The sequence below is a fragment of the Oncorhynchus masou genome, chromosome 1 (genome assembly GCF_036934945.1).
Source record: "Oncorhynchus masou masou isolate Uvic2021 chromosome 1, UVic_Omas_1.1, whole genome shotgun sequence".
NCBI lineage: Eukaryota > Metazoa > Chordata > Actinopteri > Salmoniformes > Salmonidae > Oncorhynchus > Oncorhynchus masou.
The window spans coordinates 70,778,866-70,805,391 of record NC_088212.1 but is presented as its reverse complement, the minus strand read 5'-3'; the positions used below and the strand labels follow the sequence as shown (position 1 = coordinate 70,805,391).

At 40.9% G+C, this 26,526-nt stretch overlaps 2 protein-coding genes across 2 annotated transcripts; one reads left to right on the top strand and one right to left on the bottom strand.

Moving 5' to 3' along the window:
- Positions 1-9,119: 9,119 nt before the first annotated feature.
- Positions 9,120-11,631, bottom strand: LOC135549961 (ER membrane protein complex subunit 8-like). The gene is made up of 5 exons (XM_064980369.1): positions 11,119-11,631; positions 10,757-10,833; positions 10,592-10,661; positions 10,394-10,488; positions 9,120-9,935 (listed from the first exon to the last, which is right to left on the bottom strand). The coding sequence occupies exons 1-5, from the start codon at positions 11,335-11,337 to the stop codon at positions 9,776-9,778; spliced, it is 621 nt and encodes a 206-aa protein (XP_064836441.1). The 5' UTR covers positions 11,338-11,631; the 3' UTR covers positions 9,120-9,775.
- A 1,684-nt stretch (positions 11,632-13,315) lies between these two features.
- LOC135549946 (cytochrome c oxidase subunit 4 isoform 1, mitochondrial) lies at positions 13,316-26,392 on the top strand. The gene is made up of 5 exons (XM_064980352.1): positions 13,316-13,407; positions 21,905-21,981; positions 22,339-22,503; positions 24,746-24,877; positions 26,074-26,392. The coding sequence occupies exons 2-5, from the start codon at positions 21,906-21,908 to the stop codon at positions 26,208-26,210; spliced, it is 510 nt and encodes a 169-aa protein (XP_064836424.1). The 5' UTR covers positions 13,316-13,407; position 21,905; the 3' UTR covers positions 26,211-26,392.
- The last annotated feature ends 134 nt before the right edge of the window (positions 26,393-26,526 follow it).

The following is a 26,526-nucleotide window of genomic DNA, read 5'->3' as shown; positions in this document are numbered from 1 at the left end:
TATTGCTTTTCCCTCTCCTACTGTGAAAGACATTTGCGGTTGATATATTATCCATTATATATTTTAAAAACAACCTGAGGATTGATTATAAAAAACGTTTGACATGTTTCTGTGGAAATTATGGAAACTATTTGGAATTTTTGTCTGCGTTGTCATGACCGCTCTTTCCTGTGGATTTCTGAACATAACGTGCCAAACAAACGGAGGTATTTTGGATATACAAATAATCTTTATGGAACAAAAGGAACATTTGTTGTGTAACTGGGAGTCTCATGAGTGAAAACAACCGAAGATCATCAAAGGTAAACGATTAATTTGATTGCTTTTCTGATTTTCGTGACCAAGCTACCTGATGCTAAGTGTACTTAATGTTTTGTCGTGCGATCAATAAACTTACACAAACGCTTGGATTGCTTTCGCTTCAAAGCATAATTTCAAAATCTGACACGACAGGTGGATTAACAAAAGGCTAAGCTGTGTTTTCCTATATTGCACTTGTGATGTTATGAATATAAATATTTTTAGTAATATTTATTGTATGTAGCGCTATGCTATTCAGCGGTTGTTGATGACTCTTATCCTGTTAGTGGGATTGCAGCCATAACTTAATATGAACCATTTTCCCCAAACTATTTTCAGTCTGAATAGAACACCATATAATCCTTTTAAATTGTAAAAAAAATACTAAGAGAATGTAGCAAAACTAACCACAATTAAGACCAAAAATCGGGGGGGGGGGGGAGCCATCTAACTAGTTAGCTACACTCCAGGCTCCCATGTGTTTCCATCAGATCCATGGGGATGGGACATGGCTAACTAGCTAACGTTACTGCACCACTGATCTGTATTTACGGACTAGAACTGGACCTGGGCCGCAGCCTCTCCTCTCCAAAGCAAGATGGAGCAGACTTAGGCCCAGCTATATTAAAAATTTGCACCAGCTGCAAAGTAAAATAACGGAATCACAGAATCCAGACATTAAAACAGAATTCAACAAAATTCAAAAATGCATTGAACTTAGTAGGGAATGTTATAGAACATTAATTAGCCCAAGTTTATCATAAGGCATGAACAGAATGCATCAGTGATTTGTATTTCCTGTAACTTTTCTATTAAAAAAGGATTTTTTTTGTGAAAACCTGAAAAAATGTGAAACCTGAAAAACAAAATGAAAATTTGAATAAAATCGGATGGAATCAGGCAAAAAATATACTTCCTATGACATCGGGTGCTGTAGGTGTCATGGAAGACAGGTAGTTTGCCCCCTGGTGAGGCATTGTGCAGACTCTGGAGAGCATTGCGATTGAGGGCGGTGCAGTTGCCGTACCAGGTTGTGATACAGCTCGACAGGATGCTCTCCATTGTGCATCTGTAAAAGTTTGTCAGGGTTTTGGGTGACAAGCCAGATTTCTTCAGACTCCTGAGGTTGAAGAGACACTGTTGCGCCTTCTTCACCACACTGTCTGTGTGGGTGGACCATTTCTGTCTGTCTGTGTTGTGTACGCCGAGGAACTTATAACTTTCCACTGTCTCCACTGCTGTCCCTTCGATGTGGATAAAGGGATGCTCCCTCTGCTGTTTGCTGAAGTCCACGATCATCTCCTTTGTTTTGTTGACGTTGAGTGTGCGGTTGTTTTACTGACACCACACTCTGAGTGCACTCACCTCCTCCTTAATGGCTGTCTCGTTGTTGTTGGTAATCAAGCCCACTACTGTTGTGTCATCTGCAAACTTGATGATTGAGTTGGAGGTGCGCATGGTCACGCAGTCTAAGGGTGAACAAGGAGTACAGACGGGGGCTGAGCACGCACCCTTGTGGGGCCCCAGTGTTGAGGATCAGCGAAGTGGAGATGTTGTTTCCTACCTTCACCACCTGGAGGCGACCCATCAGAAAGTCCAGGACCCAATTGCACAGGGTGGGGTTGAGACCCAGGGCCTCCAGCTTGATGATGAGCTTGGAGGGTACTATGTTGTTGAATGCTGAGCTGTAGGTATTCCTCTTGTCCAGATGGTACAGGGCAGTGAGCAGTGCGATGGCAATTGCGTCGTCTGTGGACCTGTTGTGGCAGTATGCAAACTGAAGTGGGTCTAGGGTGGCCGGTAACCTGGAGGTGATACGATCCTTGACCAGTCTCTTAAAGCAGTTCATGATGACAGAAGTGCGTGCTAGGGATGTTGTCTGGGCCAGCAGCCTTGCGAGGGTTAACACGTTTAAATGTTTTACTCACGTCGGCCACTGTACCAGCATTCCGCTTGTTTGATTGCCTTGCGGCGGGAATAACTACACTGTTTATATTCAGCCATATTCCCCAACCTCTTTCCATGGTTAAATGCGGTGGTTTGCGCTTTCAGTTTGTGCGAGTGCCGTCATCCATCCACGGTTTCTGGTTAGGGTAGGTTTTAATAGTCACAGTGGGTACATCTCCAATGCACTTCTTTATAAACTCGCTCACAGAGTCCGCGTATAGGTCAATGTTGTTTTCTGAGGCTGACTGGGACATATTCCAGTCCGGGTGATCAAAACAATCTTGAAGCATGGCTTCCGATTGGTCAGACCAGTGTTGAATGTTTCTAGTAACTGGTACATCCTGTTTTGAGTTTCTGCCTATAAGACGGTAGGAACAATATGGCATCGTGGTCAGATTTGCCGAAGGGAGGGCGGGGGATGACTTTGTGTGCATCGCGGAAGTTAGAGTAGCAGTGATCCAGTGTATTACCCCTGTGTGTAGTGTATTCAATATGCTGATAGAATTTAGGTAGCCTTGTTCTCAAATTCGCTTTTTTTTAAATCACCAGCTACAATAATCAGGATATATGGTTTCCAGTTTACATAGAATCCAGTGAAGTTCCTTTAGAGCTGTCTTGGTGTCTGCTTGAGGGGGAATGTACACAACTGTGACTATAACTGATGAGAATTCTCTTGGGGGGTAAAATGGCCGACATTTGATTGTAAGGAATTCTAAGTCAGGTGAGCAGAAGGACTTGAGTTCCTTTGTGTTGTTATAATTACACCATGAGTTGTTAATCATGAAGCATACCCTCCCGTCCTTCCTCTTCCCAGAGAGGTGTTTATATCTGTCTGCGTGATGCATGGAGAAGCCCGGTGGCCGGACCGATTCCGACAACATATCCCGAGAGAGCCATGTTTCCGTGAAAAAGAGAATGTTTCAATCTCTGATGTCTCTCTGGAAGGCAACCCTTGCTTGAATTTCATCTACCGTGTCAAGAGACTGGACATTGGCGAGTAGTATACTCGGGAGCGGTGGTCGGTGTGCACGTCTACGGAGCCTGACCAGGAGGCTGCTCAATCTGCCCCTTCTGTGGCGCCGTTGTTTTGGGTCGGCTTCTGGGATTAGATCCATTGTCCTGGGTGGTGGTCCAAACAGAGGATCCGCTTTCGGGAAAGTTGTATTCCTGGTCGTAATATTGACGTCGCTCTCCAATAGTTCTTCCAGGCTGTATGTAATAAGACATATGTCAGAGGAGAAATTGCAAGATTATGTTAATACTTTTATTACATGAAATGGTTGTTTTATTCAACATAATAGAGTATTTTGTTAACTATTCTGTGTGTGTTCTACTGAGGATGGGCCTCTGGGAGATAACACTGACAGGAGATTTACAATGTCTTTTGGGTGATAAAACCTAAAGAGCATTCCAGAGCATGAGTTAATGTTTCTGTCCTATACCGTACCAGGGAGAGATGGTTCCAGTTTGGAGTCGGAGGGCCAGACACTGGTCTCTATACAGTGAAAACTGTTGACACAGCAGATACTGTCTGCTATGTATAATAGGTATCTTTCATACAGATCTGAACCTTGTGACCCATTCCATATATATGTTGATCGTCATGTAGGTTGAAAGGGATGTATCTTGGCTATAAAAGAACTTTGTACTTTTGTCTTGGCGCTTTCAACGAATCATCAAAGAGACGGTGAATTGTTGACAAGCCATCGCTATTGCAAAGCTCTCACTATTAAAGATTTGCCTTAAGTATAATTCTGACTTGTGTGATAAGTTTGTCTCTCCTCTTTTGATAGTAAAGAAATGAACCACCACACATAAGATTTCCTGGGGTAGCAATGTGAGAAGTAATACATAAAAAAACTAAATACTGAATAGTTTCCTAAGAACTCGAAGTGAGGCGACCATCTCTGTCAGTGCCATCTTGCAACTTTGAGGTTTGAGGTGGAGATCAAAGGAATGCAGGTGTGGTGGAGGTGTGTCTAAAGATACTCTGTATTCTACACTGTTTTTTAAAACGCAATTCCCTCATAATTCCACCCCCATTATGCATGACAAAACTAATAAGGTAGAGCAACTTGTTGGTTCCAAGTGGAACAGCATCTACTTTATTTTTTTCTGACAGAAATAATACCATTCTCAATGCACTGTAATTTACAACTTGATAAGAGCTAGGTAAATGAGTAATCTGTTTGGATAATGGGAATGTAATTATAAATGACAATTGTTTAGAATCTCTTACCTTATGATTGCTGGAGACAGAATGAAGTTTATGAAATGCTGGCAGAGATGACATTTGGAGACCCAAGTTATAGGCTTCTGTAACCAAGCACAAATGACAATGTAGTGCCAAACCTACCAAGTTGATTTATGATTTCTAGAATGTTGTAATTATATATTTGTCTAATCTTCAAATATTTTATAGATTGAACATTTGAATATGGCAACATTCAGGATGAATCAAACCACTGTATTTTTTATTCACCAATATATTTAGTATGTAAAGGCTCTCTTAACATATTTTTTATGATTATTTATGAATACTTTCCTAACACTAAATAATATACAATATTAGAACAAAAATGTTATTGACAAATTGGGGTTGAAAAAGAGATGAAAATGTGTGTATTGACATGGCTTTCTTTCATTGATCCCTAATATTCTGAACCGTTCTGTCCATACATTCTGTTAAGTCTCTAAAATTCAAATTAAAGTTGAGCTGACAGCCATTTGCACTGTTTTGCTATGTCTGTAGTCAATAATCTAGCAAGAGGGCAATGTTTTAATAATCTTGCCATGACCTTTGACTTACCTGGAATTGTTTATTTTATGTCTGAAGAAAAAAACACTTTTCAACCCACATGATCTAGTACACAGCAAAAGTATAATAAAACATACATATTTTTTTTGGGGGGGGGGAATAAAGTATTTCTGTCTGTAATAAAGCCCCTTTGTGCTGAAAAAAAGAATACCGGTTGGCTGGGCATGGCTCACAAGTGGGTGGGCCTATGCCCTCCAAGGCCCACCCAATGCTGCACCCCTGCCCAATCATGTGAAATCCATAGTATATTTAGATCCACCTGCTCTAGATAAATTCAGTGATTGCTTTGCCATGTCTGCTATGAAGCAGTCCAGCTGGATACATGTTTTACTAAGGACTGCTCCATTGACATGACGCAGTCAGTAAGTAAAAGTGAAGATAACTTCATAGAAAATTACTCAGGAAGAGTGAAAGTCACCCAGTAAAATACTACTTCAGTAAAAGTCTAAATGTATTTGGTTTTAAATATACTTAAGTATCAAAAGTAGATGTAATTGCTAAAACATACTTAAGTATTGAAAGTAAAAGTATAAATCATTTCAAATTCCCTATATTAAACAAACCAGATGGCACGATTTGTTTTATTTATTTACGGATAACCAGGAGCACACTCCAACACAGACATCATTTACAAACAAAGCATTTGTGTTTAGTGAGTCTGCCAGTTCAGAGGCAGTAGGGATGTCCAGGGATGTTCTCTTGATAAGTGCGTGAACTGGACCATTTTCCTGTCATACGAGCCATTCAAAATGTAACGAGTACTTTTGAGTTTCAGGGAAAGTGTGTAGAGTAAAAAAGTACATTATTTTCTTTAGGAATGTAGTGAAGTAAAAGTACAAGTTGTCAAAAATATAAATAGTAAAGTAAAGTACAGATAACCCCAAAAACGACTTAAGTAGTACTTTAAAGTATTTTTACTTAACTGACTTGCCTAGTTAAATAAAGGTTAAATAAAATACAAATAATTAAATACAAAAAAAATGTTGTGCTATAATGGCAAATGACTTTATTCCTTTTTGTCTACAGATATGCTCTATAATTCCCTCATAATTCCACAGCCTTTATACCCTAGGAAACCATGAATAAGGTCAAGTGAACCTGCCCTTTCCTAGTGGAAAAAGCATATACTTAATTTTTTCCCCATAGAAATTACAGCATTCTCCATGCACTGTAATTCATCAACTGATAAGAGCTATTGTTAATATCTAGGTAAATGAGTAATCCGTTTGGTGAAAGGGATGGTAACTAGACATAGCAATTTTTTAAATATGATTTTCCCTTATGATCCCTGGAGACTAATGTGAAACCAGTCATGTGGAAGCAAACAGAAAATCATATAAACACTAACAGTTAAATAGGCTACAAATAGCTGTGCCGTTATTCAGAATTGCAATTGTGTGCCTTCACAATTTAAGTGGATGAAATTTGGAGACCCAAGCTATATGCTTCTGTCGCCTCTTCACTGTTGATGTTGAGACTGGTGTTTTGCGGGTACTATTTAATGAAGCTGCCAGATGAGGACTTGTGAGGCGTCTTTTTCTCAAACTCAAACCTCTTGCTCAGTTGTTTACCAGGGCCTCCCACTCCTCTTTCTATTCTGGTTAGAGACAGTTTGCGCTGTTCTGTGAGTGAGGGGAATTGTACACAGCGTTGTACGAGATCTTCAGGTTCTTGGCAATTTCTCACAGGGAATAACCTTCATTTCTCAGAACAAGAATAGACTGACGAGTTTCAAAAGAAAGTTACATGTTTATGGCCATTTCGAGCCTGTAATCGAACCCACAAATGCTGATGTTCCAGATACTCAACTAGTCTAAAGGCCAGTTTTATTGCTTCTTTAATCAGAACAACAGTTTTCAGCTGTGCTAACATAATTGAAAAAGGGTTTTCTAATGATCAATTAGACTTTTAAAATTATAAACTTGGATAAGCTAACACAACGTGCCATTGGAACATAGGAGTGATGGTTGCTGATAATGGGCCTCTGTACGCCTATGAAGATATTCCATAAAATATATTAAGTTTCCAGCTACAATAGTCATTTACAAAATTAATAATGTCTACACTTTATTTCTTATTGTTTGATGCTATTTTAATGGACAAAAAAAGTGCTTTTGTTTCAAAAACAAAGACATTTCGAAGTGACCCCAAACTTTTGAACGGTAGTGTATATACCTGGGCTTTTCTCCATTTTATTTTACAATTTGTACCATGTTAAATATTGGCTAATATCAGGACCCACCATCAGTAATACCCACATACATTTATAACTGTCACGTTAGTGTTCGTTCTCTTCAATTTGTAGCTGACATTTTGCATCATTCCGTTTACCTGTCTTTCCTGTCACGCCTGTGTAGTTATTCCTGAGGGTCGCTAGCATTAGTGGATCATGTAAAGGTAATGTTGTGCAATAGTGTGGGACATGTAGCCTATTTGAATAATTATGGAACTCAGACCCCACATACACATTGTCATACAGTTCCATGATTGGTGAGGTTACGGGTAGATTAATAGAACTGTTGTTCAATCCTTATTATCCGCTTTTTTCCACCTTCCAATATTTAATGGTTTGAACTCGAATTTGACAACCTTCAGGATGAATCAACCTGCTCTCCAAACCTGTTTTTTTTAATGACTCATACATACTTTCTTAACCCTAAAATGTATCTCAAATATCAGTGCATTTTATAGTCTACCAGTTGGTGCTGAAACAGAGATGAATATCCATATATTTAGATATCTTTCTTTCATTGATCCTATATTCTGAGCCCTGTCTCGCTATGTTTCCTAGTCTGTCTACAAAAATCTAATTAAAGGCACACCATATTTAAAGGGATGGCTTAAGATAAATGTACTATAAATCCTATTGAATGAAAACTCTGTTGGCCAGCAAGTGAGAATGTTTTTAACGTTGAATTCAATGTAATCAGCTCATGTAAGGGAACCACCTCAAATGTTCTACTGCTTGAGCTCCTGTTCCGCTTATAAAATATTAGCTCTAAAGTATTGTGGAGCTCCTGCACCTAAATGTAAATAGTAGCGGCACCAAAAATGAGAACCGACACCTATTTCAATCCTAGCTCTGGATAATTTAGACTACTAACTACTGAGAAGTACTTAGGAAAGGTGTGTGTAAGAAAGGCGTACATTTCCTGTCGGAATTGGGCCCTATGGTAGTAGTTCCATCATATTCTCTGATAGGTTATGGAAAGTTCTTTGGGGTAGGGACTCTTTCAGGAATCATTTTTTTACCACAGCATTTGTCATGGCCCCTTACTTCTACCAGAGATGGTTTAGAATAAACTGTTCTATACCGTCCCAGCTTCTATATCTTGTCTTGATGGACCCTCAGATGGGAATGTATTTTCTGGACTCCCAAGTGGCACAGCTGTCTAAGACATTGCATTGCAGTGCTTGAGGCATCATTACCGACCCAGGTTCGATCCCAGGCTGTGTCACAACCAGCTGTGGACCGGGTGTCCCATAAGGTGGCGCACAATTGTCCGGGTTCTGGGAGGGTTTGGCTGGGGAGGTTTTACTTGGTTCATTACACTCTAGCGACTCCTTGTGGTGGGCCAGGTGCCTGCGGTTGTCAGTTGAATGGTGTTTTCTCCAACACATTGGTTAAGCAGGCGGGTGTTAAGAAGCGCAGTTTGGCGGGTCATGTTACGGAGGACACATGACTCGACCTTTGCCTCTCCCAAGCCAGTTGGGGAGTTGCAGCAATGAGACAAGATTGAAAAAGGGTGTGCTGTCTCAACTCAAAGTGATGGAACACTGCTTCCTAAATTGAACACCCAACTCATTCAGATCTATGGATTCATCAAGTATGTAGGGCAGCGCTAGAGTAAGGGAGTGCTTTTAGAAAAAGCCATACAAAACATGCACAACATCTGAAAAGTTACATTTTATTTGTACATTCAGTCCAAATGTTTTTTTCAAAAAGGTTTAATATATCAAAACCTCAAATTATTTTATTTAGGCTTTTATATCTTAATCCAACCCAAAATATATAATTCATGAATCAACAATAATAATATGGACATTTAGCAAATGCTTTAATCCCAAGTGACTTACTTTATTTGCTGAAATAAATAAACTGTAAAGAATAATCAGATCATCCTTTAACAAATAAATACTAAGCTATCTCTTATAAGAACAGGAGTGAAACAGTTCTGAGAATATAGACATTAAGGTAGTGAAATAAAAAACATAACATCTCTTGTTGATTACAATTCTGTAATATGTCAATAAATCAAATCTCAGAACAATAATTTGTCTATCATCTCTGAAACACTACTATTTCTAAAGAACCTAGAATAAAGTATTCAATATAAGTCTAAATAAATGATATTCATGTTTCCCTACCATTTCAGAATTTCGCATACATCTTCATTAACTATTAGCATAAAAAAATCGTACTCAAAAAATGAGAAAGAAAATTAACACGTTGCATTGAATGACACCTAGGTGTTGATCACCTTGATCCTCCCTACTACGGGAACAAAGATCCCAATGGTACCTGTGTCCTGCTAGCCCATGAAAATAGACTGACCAGTGCTCTGAAAGCTCTCTTCCCTGTGAGAGCAATTCACTGGGAACAAAGCCTTAGCATTCAGCATTCCTGCACTACAGTAGTATTAGCACGTCCAACGCCGTTTTGGCCGCAATGTCTTTGTCTGGTGCAGTGCAGTCACTCAGCTGGGAGGCTTAGCACAGGTGCAGGACAGACTTGTTGATCTCAGGGTTGGTCCAGTCATTCCTGAGGTCGTCTAGGTGATTGTCGAAGTCGATCAGGCTCTCGTAGGACCTGCCCTCCAGCAGAGCCGACGTGATCTTCTGAGCCTCACACCAGTCCTCAAAGCTGTCCCTGGAACACACACAAACCAACACTCCAGAACCTCAGCTCCACATTCGGGAATCACAAATCAAATCGTATTTGTTACATGCACCGAATATAACTGGTGTAAACTTCACCTTGAAATGCTTGCTAACTAACCCTTCCCAATAATGCAGTTTAAAAATAAAATAGTAACACAAGAGGAATAAAATACACAAGAATGGAGCTATATACAGGGAGTACAAGTACCAGATCAATGTGCAGGGGTATGAGGTATTTGAGGTAGATATGTACATGAAGGCAGGGTAAAGTAACTAGGCATCAGGATAGATAAGAGTAAAATAAATATCTACCACACTGGGTTCTATTTCACTAACAGATATTGGCATAGTATACCATGTCGTTGCAAATCTTTTTGGATAAATGGCTGTTCAGTAGCTGTGATATCTATCCCACATGACATATTTGGTCAGCTCAGGAACACTTACACATTACAGTCCCTGCATTTCCACTTGTTTTCATGGTGGTCATAGATGGCTAATATGGGCTCATAGCAGCCCATGGTGAATCTGGTGCTGTCCACCTGAGGAACACAACATTATTAGAGATACAGTGGTCAGTGTAGATCTTATGTGTGAATTCAGTAATGTGGCAGTTCTGATACTGGACAGCTAATAGAGGATTACCATAATCATTGCTGCTTCGCTGAAGTTCTCTGCAATCCTGGCCCCAACTTTTTCAGCAACCTGGTTAGGTCTGTGGGAGTCAAAAGAAGACAGAGTACATTGTGTATCATATCAACACAAGTCTCCACAGAGCTTGAAAGGGATCCTGTATCAAAATCTTGTTACCTGAAGTCCTTTGTGCGCTCGTTGGCCTGGTAATACCCAGCTATGGCATATTTGTTCTCTTTACACCACGTGTCAATCTGGATGTGGGGAAAGAAAAAATATATTCGCTTGTTTGACTAGCTGACTAAACTCAACACCATTGTGAAGGACGTTTCTGATAAACTTCACCAATGTACAAGTTGAAACATCAGAAACTTCTTTCACCATGATGTTGAGTTTAGCTTGACAAGTCAGCAGGACTGACAGCTGTTAATGCACTTCTACTTCAACAGGCCCAGTAACTTGCAGTGGTGAACATGCAGTGGTGTTCATTTTTGAAATATGACATGTGAATAGAAGATGAAGACGATCAATTCACTCACCAATGTAAGTGCCACTTCCAGCATAGGTGCCAATGCAAGTGTGCCGTGGAATAGTGGTATACAATCCACACAGAGGATTGGAGTGGAGTGGCTGTCTTTTTTCTTCTCCTTCTGTTTCTCAGCAACCAGTAATCCGTTCACGGCGCAATGGGGATATTTAGCAGCATGCAAAAGCATCTTGCAATAAGCCTGAGTTGTCAATTTAATACTCATTCTCATGTCGAGATAAACACTAAACTAGCTAATTGTACAAGGATGGTCTGGAGACTGCTAGCTTGACAGCTAGCCAACGGATATCATACCCGATACAACATAGAGACAGTGACCGCTCTGCTAGGTTGACTACGGTAATCGAGTCTCTTATAACTAGCTACCTACATAAAGGTAACTTTTCGTGAATGTTACAGTGCATTAATGTTGTATGTTGGTCACGACGTTAACGTTATATCCTACTACAAATGAACGCTGCTTGGCTTCTTTCTGGTGGTTTGCACCGGCACCATATTACACACACCGCTGTGAAATAGGCAAGAATAACTAAGTACTTCCGGGTCACGGATTTTTGGAATAATTCATAATAAAAATCCAGCCCTGTAGAATGAATAACTTGGGCGAAAATTATGGAAAATGTGCACAATTATCGATACATTGTATACTACTTATCATACAAGGAATAATTAAAAGTAATTATATACGACATGTAATTTATTTGTTGACGTTTGTTTTTTAAAGCCCAAATGGTCATCAAGTGAGTACTCATTTATTGCACATTATAAAAGTATCTGTACATTGTGTCACAGTAAAAGGGGATTCCACTCTACTCAGGAGCACTTCTAGTTTACAAATCCAGAGTTTACACCCAGAGCATCACTGCTGATTTTGTGGACTTTAAAGAGTGGCCCATCAATTTAAATCCAATGTCCAATATGAAAAATCTGTTTTATTTAAGTTGATGGGCCACCCTATAAGGCCCAACCAAATGAGCAGCGACACTCCTCTGGGTGTAAACTCTATGGATTTGGAAACTTTGAGTGCTCCTAAGTAGAAAAGATTGTGTACTAAAGAAAAACATACTGAACAGTGTTCAATATGAATGGGTTAATTAAGAATGGTATTTACAAGTGTTTTCAAAAGTTGATTATTATAATTATTATATTAATATTGTTATTACTATTAGTATCTATAGTAGCATTATAAACCATGTTTTGTTACTGTTCTTACCATGATAACTATTTAGTCATCACTAGTTTTGTCACAATCTCTTCATTCAAAGACTCTTACTGACAGTGGTGGCTGCTTTAAGTGATGTATCTACCTTCTTGCTGTTGTCTGTGCCCAATAATGTTTGTACCCTGTTTTGTGCTGCTGCCATGTTTTTATCATGTTGTGTTGCTACTGTAACAGTAGAATTTTAAACCGTTCTCTCAGCCATACCCGGGCGCGAACCAGGGACCCTCTGCACACATCAACAACAGTCACCCTCGAAGCATCGTTACCCATCGCTCCGTTACACTACCATGCTATGTTGTTGTCTTAGGTCTCTCTTTATGTAGTGTTTTGTTGTCTGTCTTCTTGTAACGTGTATTTTGTCCTATATTTTTAAATGTAATTTATTTTTAATCCCAGCACCCGTGACCAGCAGGAGGCCTTTTGTATTTTGGTAGGCCGTCATTGCAAATAAGAATTGGCTCTTAACTGATTTGCCTAGTTAAATAAAGGTTAAATAAAATTAATTTGAATGCTATAATATTATTTGTGCTATAATGGCGATTAACTGTATTGCTTTTTCACAAAATTCGAAGTCTGCTAACATGTCCTCATAAAATGTTACGAATTTCGACCATTTGTATAACTTTTCACCATCTTCATTGCGAAACTTTTATTGTAAAGTAAAATCACTGAGGTCACGGCCTTGTTCTTGCTAGGTCTTGCTTATTCTTGCTGGCGTGACGAAGGTAGCGCACACCAGGGATGAATCCCACACCATATGGCAGGCCACAAACACCATTTTGGTTCATCTCAGGGCACACCGCGTGACAGGAAGAATGCCAATGCTGCGCAACATGGTAGCAAATGAACACTAGTTTTCTACGTTAATTTCGTAAAAGTTCGAATTCAATTGCACAGCTAAATGAATCACCACATACACATTATTTTACAAATATATTTTAATATGTATATAATAGTGTGACTACATTTGCACCGACCACAGTTTCCCTCACCAGCTACGTATTTCCGGTTAATCACACTTCCTTTATGGTGTTTGGTGCGTCGGCGAAAGGAGAAAAAGTAAGAGATGGCGGGTGAATTTGCTAAATTATTAGACGTTTGATATTCAGCTATCGTAGAACATATCTATATATATTAATTAAGACAAACATGCTACATGTCTGGTGTGTTATCTGAAATTGATTTGTCAATGTTTCCGAACGAGTCGAGTGAAGAGATTGACATTGACATTGAAAAGAGGCAGACAAGACAAGGGGCAAATATGCAATGGTTGGCTAGGCTAGCATCCTAGCTAACGTTAGTTAAGGTGCACTTTTCCTGTATGTAGTATAATGTTTTGTGGGTATTCCTCCTCATAGTCATTTGTAATGTTACCGTGGAGGTTAGTCCGGAGCAGGAATATTACACAAGGAATTACATGTTGGGTGTCTGCTATGTATTTGACCTTGTGTCAGTTAGCGATGATTAGCATCGTCAGCTTGCGTGTGAGCCTTCCTGCTACTAACGTTTGAACCAATGATGTGTATAAACCCCGGATGCCTGACGGGGCGCTGTATTGAGATCACTGTGTAGTCATCTTGGTGGTACTCAATTGTAAAACAGATTTTTGGATGCAATAGAAATGCATTTATTAATTTCGCCATTCGTTTTTGACACGTTAATTCTATTAGACACCTTCATGCGTACGTTTACATTGAGAGCGAAGCAAACAATTTCCTAATATTATATTTGTTTAGTACTAATGTTACTGTCCAACAACAAATATACTTAAATACATAACATTTTGTCTCTCAATGACCAATACATAGGTTGCAGTCCAAACACTTAAAAGGCACACTATTCCCTCAGCCCTCAAATATCAAGTGAACACTTTCAATGGCCTATCATGATGTCTGACGAGTATACACTTGCAGGGTGAGGAAGGAATGATTTTTAAATTGGGATTTTTTTCTTCTTCTGTACGGCTATTAAGACTATACAAATGGTAACAGCTCTATCAAATTGATATATGGCACCTCACCTAGATTTGAGTTAAAGAGAGGAATTAGAAAAGGTTGTCTTATCTCACGTACCTGTTTTTATTAATCACCCAACTTCATACAAATTCTTTCAATAATAGTCCTGTACAAGGTATTTCCATAGCTGGTAAATAAATTATTATAAGCCAGCTGGCTGACAATAATACACCTTTTCTGAAAGATGCTAACCAAATTCCCATATCGATCAATGTGATACAATCCTTTTCCAAAGCTTCTGGTCTATATCTTAACATAAATAAATGTGAACTCATGGCTGTCAGATTGTGTGACACCTTCATGTTATGGTATTCCAGTAAAAGATGAACTTACATATTTAGGCATAAACATTACAAAGGATCAGAAGTCGAGGCTTACTAAATTTTAAGCTTCTTGTTTAAAAAAACAGAAGAAGCTTAATCAATGGCTACAGAGGGACGTATCTTTAAAAGGAAGTGTCCTAATAACCAAGGCTGAAGGTATCTCTAGACAAGCATATGACGCTCTATCTCGACGGTAAAATAAGCAAGGAGATAGACCAGATGCTTTTCAACTTTGTGGAGAAACCATACCCATTAAATTAGGAAAACTGTTGTAATGAACACTTATGAGAATGGTGGGCTGAATTTTTGACTTTACTACCTTAAATAATAATTTTAAGATCATTTGGATAAAACAATTCCTAAGAAGTTCTATGTGGAATTGTATTCCTCATCATGTCTTCTCTTCTTTTGGTGGCCATAACTTCATGTTGGTTTGCAATTATAATATTGACAAAGTTCCAGTGAAACTTTAAGGAAAACATCAACTCAAATTGTTCCTTTTGTAATGACCACCCAGAAACAGTGTTGCATCTTTTTTTGGTATTGTATTCATGTAAGAAAACTGTGGAAAGACATAAGTAGATCTATAATTGACACATTTATGAAGATCTTACACTATTGTGGAGAGATGTACTGCTTGGGTTCTTTACCTATGATAGAAATAAGCTGAAACATTTTTATGTAATTAATTTCATCATTTTTTTGGCCAAGTTTCATATTCACAAATGGAAATTTACAAGCAAACACCACGTTCTATTACCTTACAAAAATAAATTGAACTGTATTTTAACAAAATTAAAATACAAAAAAGCTGTATTGTACCCCCTAGCTCAATTGTCCTTTTGTATATTATTGATATTTACTTTTCTTTCCACAAGTACTTCCTGTATTGATTTGTTGTTCATAAAAAATAAAATGATTTTTTATTTTATTTAATATTTTTATTTTATTAACAACAAATCAATACATAAAGCACATGAGGGAACACAAGCATACATAGATTAAACAATGGACAATCGAGCTAGGGGGTACAATATCACATTACAATTACACAAGGACCTTAAGGGACATGCCTATACTTACAATTCTAACAGCTTTTTTGTTAGTAGAGCATATAACCGTCTTAAAACAGTTACATTTCTTTTTGTAGGGTACGAAAACAAATTTTCGGGCAAGGGTGGTCCATTTAAAAATCATTATTTATGATTGTATTTGGTGAATAATGATTTTTAAATGTACCGCCCTTGCCCGAAAATTCGTCACTCGTTCATCCTGCGATGATTGTTTTCAGCCACCGGTAGTTTGTGGGTGCTTTATATGCGCTTTATATGTCAATTATGATTGCATGTTCACTTATATTAACTATATAATTTTATATACGCCTACTGTATGGTAGCTAGCAAATTAATTAGCTAACTAATGTTAGCCTGCCTAGCTGGAACTTCTGATAAAGGAACATTTCTACAATTTCCAAAAGCTAACCAAACAAAAACATCATTACTTTTACGAGACGTGTTTGTGCCGTCATGTGCATTAGTAGCACAATTTCTAACCTTTTTACAATCATTTTTACTTACACTTGTATGTTCACTTCTCCATTCATGTTTTTAAGTTTTGGCTGACTTTTCTTAGCGGAGGGGCTTACGTTGCGGTTGTACATCCGCTAAGAAAAGTCCGCCAAAAATGAATAACCAATGGAGAAGTTAACATACAAGTGTAAGTAAAAATGATTGTAAAAAGGTTAGAAATTGTGCTACTACTGCACAAACACGTCACATAAAAGTGCATATCTTTTTGTTTGGTTAGCTTTTGGAAATTGCCAGCTACATTTACATTTAAGTCATTTAGCAGACGCTCTTATCCAGAGCGACTTACAAATTGGTGAATTCACCTTCTGACATCAGTGGAACAGCCACTTTACAATAGTTCATTTAAGGGGGGGGGGGGGTGAGAAGGATTGCTTTATCCTATCCTAGGTATTCCTTGAAGAGGTGGGGTTTCAGGTGTCTCCGGAAGGTGGTGATTGACTCCGCTGTCCTGGCGTCGTGAGGGAGTTTGTTCCACCATTGGGGGGCCAGAGCAGCGAACAGTTTTGACTGGGCTGAGCGGGAACTGTACTTCCTCAGTGGTAGGGGGGCGAGCAGGCCAGAGGTGGATGAACGCAGTGCCCTTGTTTGGGTGTAGGGCCTGATCAGAGCCTGGAGGTACTGGGGTGCCGTTCCCCTCACAGCTCCGTAGGCAAGCACCATGGTCTTGTAGCGGATGCGAGCTTCAACTGGAAGCCAGTGGAGAGAGCGGAGGAGCGGGGTGACGTGAGAGAACTTGGGAAGGTTGAACACCAGACGGGCTGCGGCGTTCTGGATGAGTTGTAGGGGTTTAATGGCACAGGCAGGGAGCCCAGCCAACAGCGAGTTGCAGTAATCCAGACGGGAGATGACAAGTGCCTGGATTAGGACCTGCGCCGCTTCCTGTGTGAGGCAGGGTCGTACTCTGCGGATGTTGTAGAGCATGAACCTACAGGAACGGGCCACCGCCTTGATGTTAGTTGAGAACGACAGGGTGTTGTCCAGGATCACGCCAAGGTTCTTAGCGCTCTGGGAGGAGGACACAATGGAGTTGTCAACCGTGATGGCGAGATCATGGAACGGGCAGTCCTTCCCCGGGAGGAAGAGCAGCTCCGTCTTGCCGAGGTTCAGCTTGAGGTGGTGATCCGTCATCCACACTGATATGTCTGCCAGACATGCAGAGATGCGATTCGCCACCTGGTCATCAGAAGGGGGAAAGGAGAAGATTAATTGTGTGTCGTCTGCATAGCAATGATAGGAGAGACCATGTGAGGTTATGACAGAGCCAAGTGACTTGGTGTATAGCGAGAATAGGAGAGGGCCTAGAACAGAGCCCTGGGGGACACCAGTGGTGAGAGCGCGTGGCGAGGAGACAGATTCTCGCCACGCCACCTGGTAGGAGCGACCTGTCAGGTAGGACGCAATCCAAGCGTGGGCCGCACCGGAGATGCCCAACTCGGAGAGGGTGGAGAGGAGGATCTGATGGTTCACAGTGTCGAAGGCAGCCGATAGGTCTAGAAGGATGAGAGCAGAGGAGAGAGAGTTAGCTTTAGCAGTGCGGAGCGCCTCCGTGATACAGAGAAGAGCAGTCTCAGTTGAATGACTAGTCTTGAAACCTGACTGATTTGGATCAAGAAGGTCATTCTGAGAGATAGCGGGAGAGCTGGCCAAGGACGGCACGTTCAAGAGTTTTGGAGAGAAAAGAAAGAAGGGATACTGGTCTGTAGTTGTTGACATCGGAGGGATCGAGTGTAGGTTTTTTCAGAAGGGGTGCAACTCTCGCTCTCTTGTAGAAGGGACGTAGCCAGCGGTCAGGGATGAGTTGATGAGCGAGGTGAGGTAAGGGAGAAGGTCTCCGGAAATGGTCTGGAGAAGAGAGGAGGGGATAGGGTCAAGCGGGCAGGTTGTTGGGCGGCCGGCCGTCACAAGAAGCGAGATTTCATCTGGAGAGAGAGGGGAGAAAGAGGTCAGAGCACAGGGTAGGGCAGTGTGATCAGAACCAGCGGTGTCGTTTGACTTAGCAAACGAGGATCGGATGTCGTCGACCTTCTTTTCAAAATGGTTGACGAAGTCATCTGCAGAGAGGGAGGAGGGGGGGGGGAGGAGGATTCAGGAGGGAGGAGAAGGTGGCAAAGAGCTTCCTAGGGTTAGAGGCAGATGCTTGGAATTTAGAGTGGAAGAAAGTGGCTTTAGCAGCAGAGACAGAGGAGGAAAATGTAGAGAGGAGGGAGTGAAAGGATGCCAGGTCCGCAGGGAGGCGAGGGAGGCGAGTTTTCCTCCATTTCCGCTCGGCTGCCCGGAGCACTGTTCTGTGAGCTCGCAATGAGTCGTCGAGCCACGGAGCGGGAGGGGAGGACCGAGCCGGCCTGGAGGATAGGGGACATAGAGAGTCAAAGGATGCAGAAAGGGAAGAGAGGAGGGTTGAGGAGGCAGAATCAGGAGATAGGTTGGAGAAGGTATGAGCAGAGGGAAGAGATGATAGGATGGAAGAGGAGAGAGTAGCGGGGGAGAGAGAGCGAAGGTTGGGACGGCGCGATACCATCCGAGTAGGGGCAGTGTGGGAAGTGTTGGATGAGAGCGAGAGGGAAAAGGATACAAGGTAGTGGTCGGAGACTTGGAGGGGAGTTGCAATGAGGTTAGTGGAAGAACAGCATCTAGTAAAGATGAGGTCGAGCGTATTGCCTGCCTTGTGAGTAGGGGGGGAAGGTGATAGGGTGAGGTCGAAAGAGGAGAGGAGTGGAAAGAAGGAGGCAGAGAGGAATGAGTCAAAGGTAGACGTGGGGAGGTTAAAGTCGCCCAGGACTGTGAGAGGTGAGCCGTCCTCAGGAAAGGAGCTTATCAAGGCATCAAGCTCATTGATGAATTCTCCGAGGGAACCTGGAGGGCGATAAATAATAAGGATGTTAAGCTTGAAAGGGCTGGTAACTGTGACAGCATGGAATTCAAAGGAGGCGATAGACAGATGGGTAAGGGGAGAAAGAGAGAATGACCACTTGGGAGAGATGAGGATCCCGGTGCCACCACCCCGCTGACCAGAAGCTCTCGGGGTGTGCGAGAACACGTTTGCGGACGAAGAGGGAGCAGTAGGAGTAGCAGTGTTGTCTGTGGTGATCCATGTTTCCGTCAGTGCCAAGAAGTCGAGGGACTGGAGGGAGGCATAGCCTGAGATGAACTCTGCCTTGTTGGCCGCAGATCGGCAGTTCCAGAGGCTACCGGAGACCTGGAACTCCACGTGGGTCGTGCGCGCTGGGACCACCAGATTAGGGTGGCCGCGGCCACGCGGTGTGGAGCGTTTGTATGGTCTGTGCAGAGAGGAGAGAACAGGGATAGATAGACACATAGTTGACAGGCTACAGAAGAGGCTACGCTAATGCAAAGGAGATTGGAATGACAAGTGGACTACACTTATCGAATGTTCAGAACGTTAAGCTTACGTAGCAAGAATCTTATTGGCTAAAATGATTGAAATGATACAGTACTGCTGGAGTAGGCTAGCTGGCAGTGGCTACGTTGTTGACACTACACTAATCAAGTCGTTCCGTCGAGTGTAATAGTTTCTACAGTGCTGCTATTCGGGGGCTAGCTGGCTAGCTAGCAGTGTTGATTACGTAACGTTACGTTAAAAGAACGACAATAGCTGGCTAGCTAACCTAGAAAATCGCTCCAGACTACACAATTGTCTTAGATACAAAGACGGCTATGTAGCTAGCTAGCTACGATCAAACAAATCAAACCGTTGTACTGTAATGAAGTGAAATGAAAATGTGATACTACCTGTGGAGCGAGGCGGAATGTTGACCGGGTTGTTGAAGTTCAAATCGGAAGACGTTGGCTAGCTGTTGGCTAGCTAGCTAGCAGTAACTCCTACGTTAAGGACGACAAGTAGCTGGCTAGCTAACCTCGGTAAATTAAGATAATCACTCTAAGTCTACACACTCTAAACTACACAATTACCTTGGATACGAAGACAGCAAAGACAACTATGTATCTAGCTAACACTACACTAATCGAGTCGTTGAGTGTAATAGTTTCTACAGTGCTAGTGGACGTTAGCTAGCTGCTGGGCAGATACGTTAGGACGACGAAATACGATAATTACGCAATTATCTTTGATACAAAGACTGCTATGTAGCTAGCTAAGAAGAAGTTGCTAAGATTAGACAAATCAAACCGTTGTACTATAATGAAATGTAATGAAAATGTAATGAAAAGTTATACTACCTGCGGACCGAAGCGTAAATGCGACCGCTCGCTCCAACCCGGAACCGGAAGTACTTGCTAGGCAAGCTAACGTTAGTTAGCTAATTAATTTGCTAGCTACCATACAGTAGGTGTGTATGAGTACTTATATAGTTAATATAAGTAGACATACTCATAATTGACTAGTGCATATAAAGCTACCGGTGGCTGAAAACACAATCATTGCAGGATGAACGAGTGACGATATCCGGGCAAAGGTGGTCGATTTAAAAATCATTCCTTGCCCTGCAAGTGTATACTCGTCGGACATCATGATACGTCTCCACTTAATATTTGAGGGGATAGTGTGTGTCTTTTACATCTGCGTTGCTTGCTGTGTGGGGTTTTAAGCTTGGTTTCTATATAGCACTTTGACATCGGCTGATGTAAAAAGGGCTTTATAAATACATTTGATTTGAAGTGTTTGGACTGCAGCCATAGAATCAGCAATACGTCATTGGTTTAAACCAGTACCTGGGCTTGATGTGATGATCAGATCCCTCAATTCAAAGTCCCATTAGCCAGTTCTGCAAATGTTATGTCAAAATGTTCGGTACTCAACAATATATGTAGTTTCATAGAGAAACTATTGTCATTACTGTCGTTACACATGGTTTGTACTTCCAAAAAAGGTCAAAGTAAAATAACTTTTGTTTACCTTTTTTTGAAAGTGCGTGCCATGCATAACATCAGTAATAACGATAGTAGTTCTGCGAAACTACATTTTGATGAGTCCAGAATGCATTTTGACATAACATTTGCAGAGCCGGCTAATGGGACTTTGAACTGAAGGATCCTGGGCGTCGGAGGAAATCTCATCATATTCATCCCCTCCACAAACCCAGGTCCCAGTTCAGTTTACGTTTGCCTAGTTTGAATATAACTCAATATTTTCAACATAGACGCTCGCCATCTATTAGCCTGTTTGTTACCATTGAAACGTCCTTTGCAGATGGATGGCTAAATCGAAATATGGCAAGCTATATTTAGTTTGCTAGGCAACTTTTTAGCATAGACATTTTAGCTGGGTAACTTTATCTAGGTTAACGTAGCCAGCTAGTTGTTCCTCTTTTTTGACAGTTCTGTTAACTAGATTTTATTTGTTACAAAAACTGGTTGCTAGTTATGTGTGCTTGAGCAGTGACCATAACTAGTTGCTAAATGTCAGATTAGGGATGTGTGCAGTTTCATAAATTCTTGTTGAACAGTTGCTATTTTTCTATAAATTTAATTGACTAAGAATAAAACTAACCACACTATTTTACAAAGATCTAATGGCTAGCCTAAGGCTATAGTTTCATGTCATCAGAATAACTTCTTTGTGATTCGTTGGTCAGTAATGTTTTGTTACAGTAGTAACTAGCTATATTCATTTTTCATCAAGGGTTTTCTCATGCATGTTATTTTCTTTCAGAATGCTGGCCACCAGAGCCCTTAGCCTTGTTGGCAAACGTGCCATTTCCACATCAATCTGTGTACGTGGGGGACATGGTGAGTGACTGTTGGCAGCACACACCACATACTTGACCTTCATGGTATGGACCTTTAAAACAATCCTCTGTACCTACCACTAAAACGTTGGCACACAAACAAATGTAAACAATGGATAAAATACACCACCACCAGCATGGTTTGGAGATGTACAGTAATCAGACAATACCAGCTTATTGTAGAATAAGATATTTAAGTTTTTTTAGGTAAACTGAAAAGGCAGTTATGCGGCTCCCAAAGGCACACAGTATGTATTCGCGTATTCACATATTTGCTATGCAGGTCCCATGCAGGTTTGAATACATGTATTGGTTGTGTGTGTCAGTCCTATGTAGTAACATGGTGAGTTTCCTGCAGGTGTTGCCAAGGTAGACGACTACGCTCTCCCAGCCTACTTTGACAGGCGGGAGAACCCCCTCCCAGACGTCCAGTTTGTGACAGAGCTGAGTGCAGTGCAGAAGTCCTTAAAGGAGAAGGAGAAGGGCTCCTGGGCCACACTCTCCAATGAGGAGAAGATTGCATGTAAGTGGTTTTTACCTTTGTTGTTGAATACTTGACATTTGTCAGTTTTGTTGCTTACTCAAAACAAGACAAGTATTGTTTGCCTATCTGTTCTGTTAATAGGGATATTTTTTTTAACCAGGTAGGCTAGTTGAGAACAAGTTCTCATTTGCAACTGCGACCTGGCCAAGATAAAGCATAGCAGTGTGACACAGACAACAACACAGAGTTACACGATTCACCAATACGCGTCAGTCCCCGGTTCAAATGTTTAAGATGTGAGTGCATCTGTCCGTGGGAGCACAAACCGATCCTATGTAGCATGCATCGGTAAGAACCAATGAAAATGTTACAAATCGCCAGTTCACTAATGTTTATTATGCTATTTTTGTTGCCTTATTCTGAAAATACCTAATTTGTTTGAATTGATGCGTCCTCTCCTTCAGCCTATCAAACTTCTTTTCATGTATCTGCATGTGATATTGATCTACAAGTCAGATAACTGTGCAGTGCAGGAGACGCAGCTGCTCGCGCCAACGAGAGCTAGGGCTACCATATCCCTGTTCTAATATTCGTAGGCAACATCTGCACAGCACCTTCAGCATTACGATGTTTTTAAACTGGCTTTCGCAATATTAAATAGGTTTTATTGAGGGACAACCGATGTCATTTAGCTAGGCTTCCGTCCAATTGGTGACAGATTGTCATGCGAATATTCTCAAATCTGCATAAAAACAATATGCACATTTTCTTAAATTTTTACATTAAATTGACTTGTTGAGGATTAAAGGCGGTTCAATTCCCATGTACCGAATAGAAAATACAAGTTAAGTGGGTTTCCACTGCATCTCTACTGATGGTTTTCTCACAAAAAATGTTGCGTTATATAGCACGTGTGCCCACTCTGGTATTGGCACGTGCGCTGTAGCCATCAGGTCACAGACACAGTGTGGGTATAGCCTACATTAGATTATTATGGACAAAAGAAGGATTATTCTTGGTACGGCAGCCAAGAGTCAACGATCATGTCACCAGAATAAGACCTTTTATTTATTGGAAAAGAGCATCACGCTCATCACCTGCACTTTCACCACCCTGTGAAGTTCATCAGAACTTATTTCACCTGTATCCTAATAAACTGCTAGTTTTCCTAATGTGGGAGGATCACACGTCATCGCGTGACTCCAAGTTTACTTCGATATGATGGTTATTATATCAATATTTGTTCATTAAAGCGTTTTCACTGACATGTCAAGCATAATTAGTTTACAGACACTAAAGGATCCCACCTTGTCTAGCGTGTTTTGTTGACATTTGGAAAGTTTACTGACAAATTTTCCATCAGGAATTGCATACATTTTTTGGGGTTCCAACAGGTACTTTACTTGCATTAACAGGTTGGATGGAAACCTGGTTTGTGTTACCAAATGCGCTGTATAAAATAATTTTACTGGTGGAGCTCTGTGGGCTACCGGAGTGGACATAACTCACATCTTGCTGATTGCACATCTAACTGCTGATTTGGGTTTTTTCGATTGCCAGGTTCACCGTACAAAATATTTTTGTTAGTTCTGTTTGGATTTGGTCATTTTTACATGAACAGGGTAAAGGTGTAATTTCATAACAAGGACCGCAATCATTTTCTCCAGCCGCACTGGTCAGAATGGGAGAATAGATCACCTCTGGTTCCAAATGGTCAAAACCATTCACTTTTGAGGCAGGTAAAATCCAAAGCTGTGTTTATATTAATTGGCTATGTATGTCAAAGCTAATTTCTTAAGATAAATATATACATTTTACTAGCTCAATGTATATGACAAGTTATAGCAGTGTGGGGACAAAACATAAATTGCGCCCCTAATCTGCTAGTGGTAGATGCTCAGTCTGCCCTATGGATCAACTCACACATTACATTACACACACACACGGCAGAAATACTTTTCTATCATACAGCAACGACAAGCCATGGTTCATTCGCTCAGAGAAGTCAGCTCAGACAGATCCAACTCAGCTCCTGAGCTCCATCACTATCAGATATTAATTTAGAATGGAAAATTAATGCGTTCATGCCATCATTGTTAATCGCATTGATTCATTCCACTAATTAAATTGAATTGCGTCAAATCGTTTCAAACTAAAAATATCATTCCTGTATCGGAGCCCATGTATCTAGATGCATATTGAATCGTGCTTGTAAGGAGAGAGGCTAGGCTGTGTTAAATTGTTATTTAACCAAGGTCTTGCATTTTCTCTTTACCAACAGTGTACCGTATTAGCTTCAAGCAGAGCTTCGCAGAGATGAACGAGGGCACAAAGGAGTGGAAATCGGTTATCGCAGGAATGTTCTTCTTTATTGGCATGACAGGACTGGTTGTCCTATGGCAGAGGAAGTTTGGTATGTCTTCTAATAAGAAAAGGAATGGGAACATTTATTGTGGAGGGAGTCTGTGATCATTCATTCAGTTGTAATATCCTGAAAAAATATCAATGCAACAATTTCAAAGATATGACTGAGTTACAGTTCAAATAAGGAAATTAGTCAATTGAAATAAATAACTTGGGCCCTAATCTATGGATTTCGCATGACTGGGTAGGGGTGCAGCCATGGGTGGGCCTTGGAGGGCATAGGCCCACTCACTGGGGACCCAGGCCCAGCCAATCAGAATGAGTTTTTCCCAAGAAAAGAGCTTTATTCCAGACAGAATTACTCCTCAGCATCCCCACCCACCCTCAGACGATCCTGCAGGTGAAGAAGCCGCATGTGAAGGTCCTGGGCTGGCGTGGTAACACATGGTCTGTGGTTGTGAGGCCGGTTGGACGTACTGACAAATTCTCGAAAACAACGTTGGAGGCAGCTTATGGTGGATAAATTAACATTCCATTCTCTAGCAACAGCTCTGTTGGACCTTCCTACAGTCAGCATGCCAATTGCAGGCTCCCTCAACTTGAGACATCTGTGGCATTATGTTGTGACACAACTGCGCATTTTAGTGGCCTTTTATTGTCCCCCAGCAAAAGGTGCACCTGTTTAATGATCATGCTCTTTGATCAGCTTCTTGATATGCCACACCTGTCGGGTGGAGGGATGATCTTGGCAAAGGAGAAATACTCACTAATAGGGCTGTTAACAAATTTATGCACAAGATTTGAGCAAAAAAATATTTTTGTACAACATTTCTGGGATATTTTATTTCAGCTCATGAAACATGGAACCAAACTTTTTACATGCTGTGTTTATATTTTTGTTTGGTGTACATTGAGGTTCATGGTTTTTCCACCCACCTGTTAAAAGCCATAAGTCAGCATTCTTTCTCAATGAGATAGATATACAAGATGTTATTTATGACATAACTCAAATATTGTATTTGGCCATCAGTGCCCCTTCAAATAAATAGGTTACGTGTCTTCTCTCCTATTGTATTGCCTCAACCATAATTGTTATAACAGACAAGCAACCAGGTTGCTTTTGTAAAACAATGTTCTCCTTAATGATTACCTTGGTAGATAAATGTTCAATACAGACTATTAAAGAATATATGTTCATGGGTGAATTTTGAGGCAGAGCCTAACAAGCTGTCTGTCTCGCTGCAGTGTACGGACCTGTCCCCCCCACCTTTGAGTCAGAATGGAAAGAGAAGGAGGTGCAGAGGATGCTGGACATGAGGATCAACCCGGTGGAGGGCTTCTCAGCCAAATGGGACTATGAGAACAAGGAATGGAAGAAGTAAACCAACCATCCAGAGGACCACATTACATACCATGACACCAACAAACGTACAAACATACCAATTACTTGTCTGTATTTATCTATTGTCCACATTACCTCAGTCAATACGTTTTGGAAGGTCTCTTCCTCTTAAGGTCATCATGTATTATAGAGCAAAATAAAAGTTCCTATGTTTACCCAATAGTATGTCTCCCCTTTGCTGTTATATCTACCATGTGGTGGAGGGTTAAATGCCACTGGAGGAGTAGGCCCTACATGTCAATAATATGTAGGGCTTACTAGTACACGGAACAGCATAAACAGCATAGGTGTGATAT